General features: G+C 53.0%; 1 protein-coding gene across 3 annotated transcripts in view; it reads left to right on the top strand.

Annotated features, from left to right (window-relative positions):
• The window catches only part of SLITRK3 (SLIT and NTRK-like family, member 3), a 13105-nt gene that overhangs the window by 1691 nt on the left and 9913 nt on the right, over positions 1-1501 (top strand). Inside the window, exon 1 of one of the 3 annotated variants that reach the window (XM_005864136.2) lies at positions 7-95. The exons of 1 other annotated variant lie outside the window; for it this stretch is intronic. In XM_005864136.2, coding sequence (XP_005864198.1) covers positions 51-95 — 45 coding nt within the window. In that variant the 5' untranslated portion in view covers positions 7-50. Of the gene's footprint in view, positions 1-6; positions 224-1501 lie in introns of those variants that run through there. One more of the 3 variants, XM_005864138.2, reaches the window with a different exon arrangement.

Genomic DNA, 1501 nt, shown 5'->3' with positions numbered 1-1501 from the left:
CCATCCTCCCCCACTTTGCCTAATTGAAAGCGGGCTGTCTTGGACGGAGGATGTGCACGGCAGAGCCCACGGAGAGTTTGGCCGCGGCGGCCCCGGTACGCTCACAGGTGCTAGGGGTCTGTGGGCTTTTCTGAGCCGGATCGTTTAGCGGTCAGGACGCCGGGCGGAGGAGAGGTGCGGGAGACCGGCGGGACCGCGGACCCCTCTGCCGGAGGAGGAAATCGTGAGTAACTCCATCAAATAGGGCAGGTGGAGGAGCGGAGCCTCCGCCCCTCCCCCAGCGGATCGCTCGCTCTGGTGGAAAGAGAGAGAAGGAAGGAAGAGGCTCGGGCTTTTAATCGTTTTCCATTTCTAAACAGACCCATTGTGTCTTTCGCCTGGTTGATGAGAGAACTGATGGGCAGAAGGCTCCGCGCTCTTCAGAAAATGAATGATGCAGCATTTTAATGATGTTCCAGGGGAGATAGTTTTGCTTCCATATTGGAATAGTTAATTGTGCATGTGTGGCAAGGAGTGGGCTCGGGGACCAGGCAAAGGGGAGGGGGAGGGAGGAAACGGGTCCACTGGGGAGAAAGGGCTTCTTGTCCTCCCCGTGGACAAATGATGCCGGGCGCTCCCAGCAGGAAGCGGACAAACCCAGAGATTTCCCCCCCACCCTCCCCTTCATCCCAACTTTTGGAGCTCTTCCTACCGCCCAGACACGCTATACTGAGATCAAGGAAAGGACATGGGTGACATGTCCTTTAGGACGGGGCCCTAACCAAGAATCTGGGGGGATGTATGTAGTTCAGGATAGAATGATGGCAGAGAGGGCCCTTTACCATCCCAGGGATGCTAACGGAGGTCTCCAGGTTACCCATGGATTCCATAGCATCATGGGTTGCCTTTAAATCCGTGAGACAGTTACCGCCTCTGCACGTTGGGTACAAAAGGTGGTGTGTGTGTGTGTGTGTGTGTGTGTGTGTGTGTGTCTGTGTGCGCGCGTGCGTGGGAGGGGGAGGTTCGCAGCTGGTGATGGAGATGGGATCGCTCTGGTTCTGAGCTCAGGCTGTCGGGGTTGGCCTGAGAGCTCTCTGAGAAATAGGGTGGGTCTGGAAGATTAAGGACATGGTAGAGTACAGAATCCTACCCACCTGCTTACTTGGTCTCTGATGGCTGCTTCCAATCTTAGCTACTGTGGAGCAACGGGCACTTGCATTTTTGAATGCAAAATATCAGGCACATGTACTATGACTGACATTAAAGGGACATGTTGTTGACCTGGGGGATTTACTGGTGTATATATATATATATTTTAGGATGTAAGACATTGACACATACACTGTGTTTTTCTTTAAAATTTGGTTTTGTAAAAAGAACTTTAAGGGAAAGGCACATCTACTGCCTAACTTTGAGCCCTTGGGCAATTGAGGTTCAATCGTTCAGTTGAGGATTTTAGCCCCCAGAGTCCCTCCCTTCCCCATGAGTTGGTGACAGGATTGGTGTGTGTGTGGTGGGGGCT

Source organism: Myotis brandtii, unplaced genomic scaffold (genome assembly GCF_000412655.1).
Source record: "Myotis brandtii unplaced genomic scaffold, ASM41265v1 scaffold186, whole genome shotgun sequence".
In the NCBI taxonomy this organism is placed as follows: Eukaryota; Metazoa; Chordata; class Mammalia; order Chiroptera; family Vespertilionidae; genus Myotis; species Myotis brandtii.
This window is presented reverse-complemented; position numbering and strand designations above follow the sequence as displayed.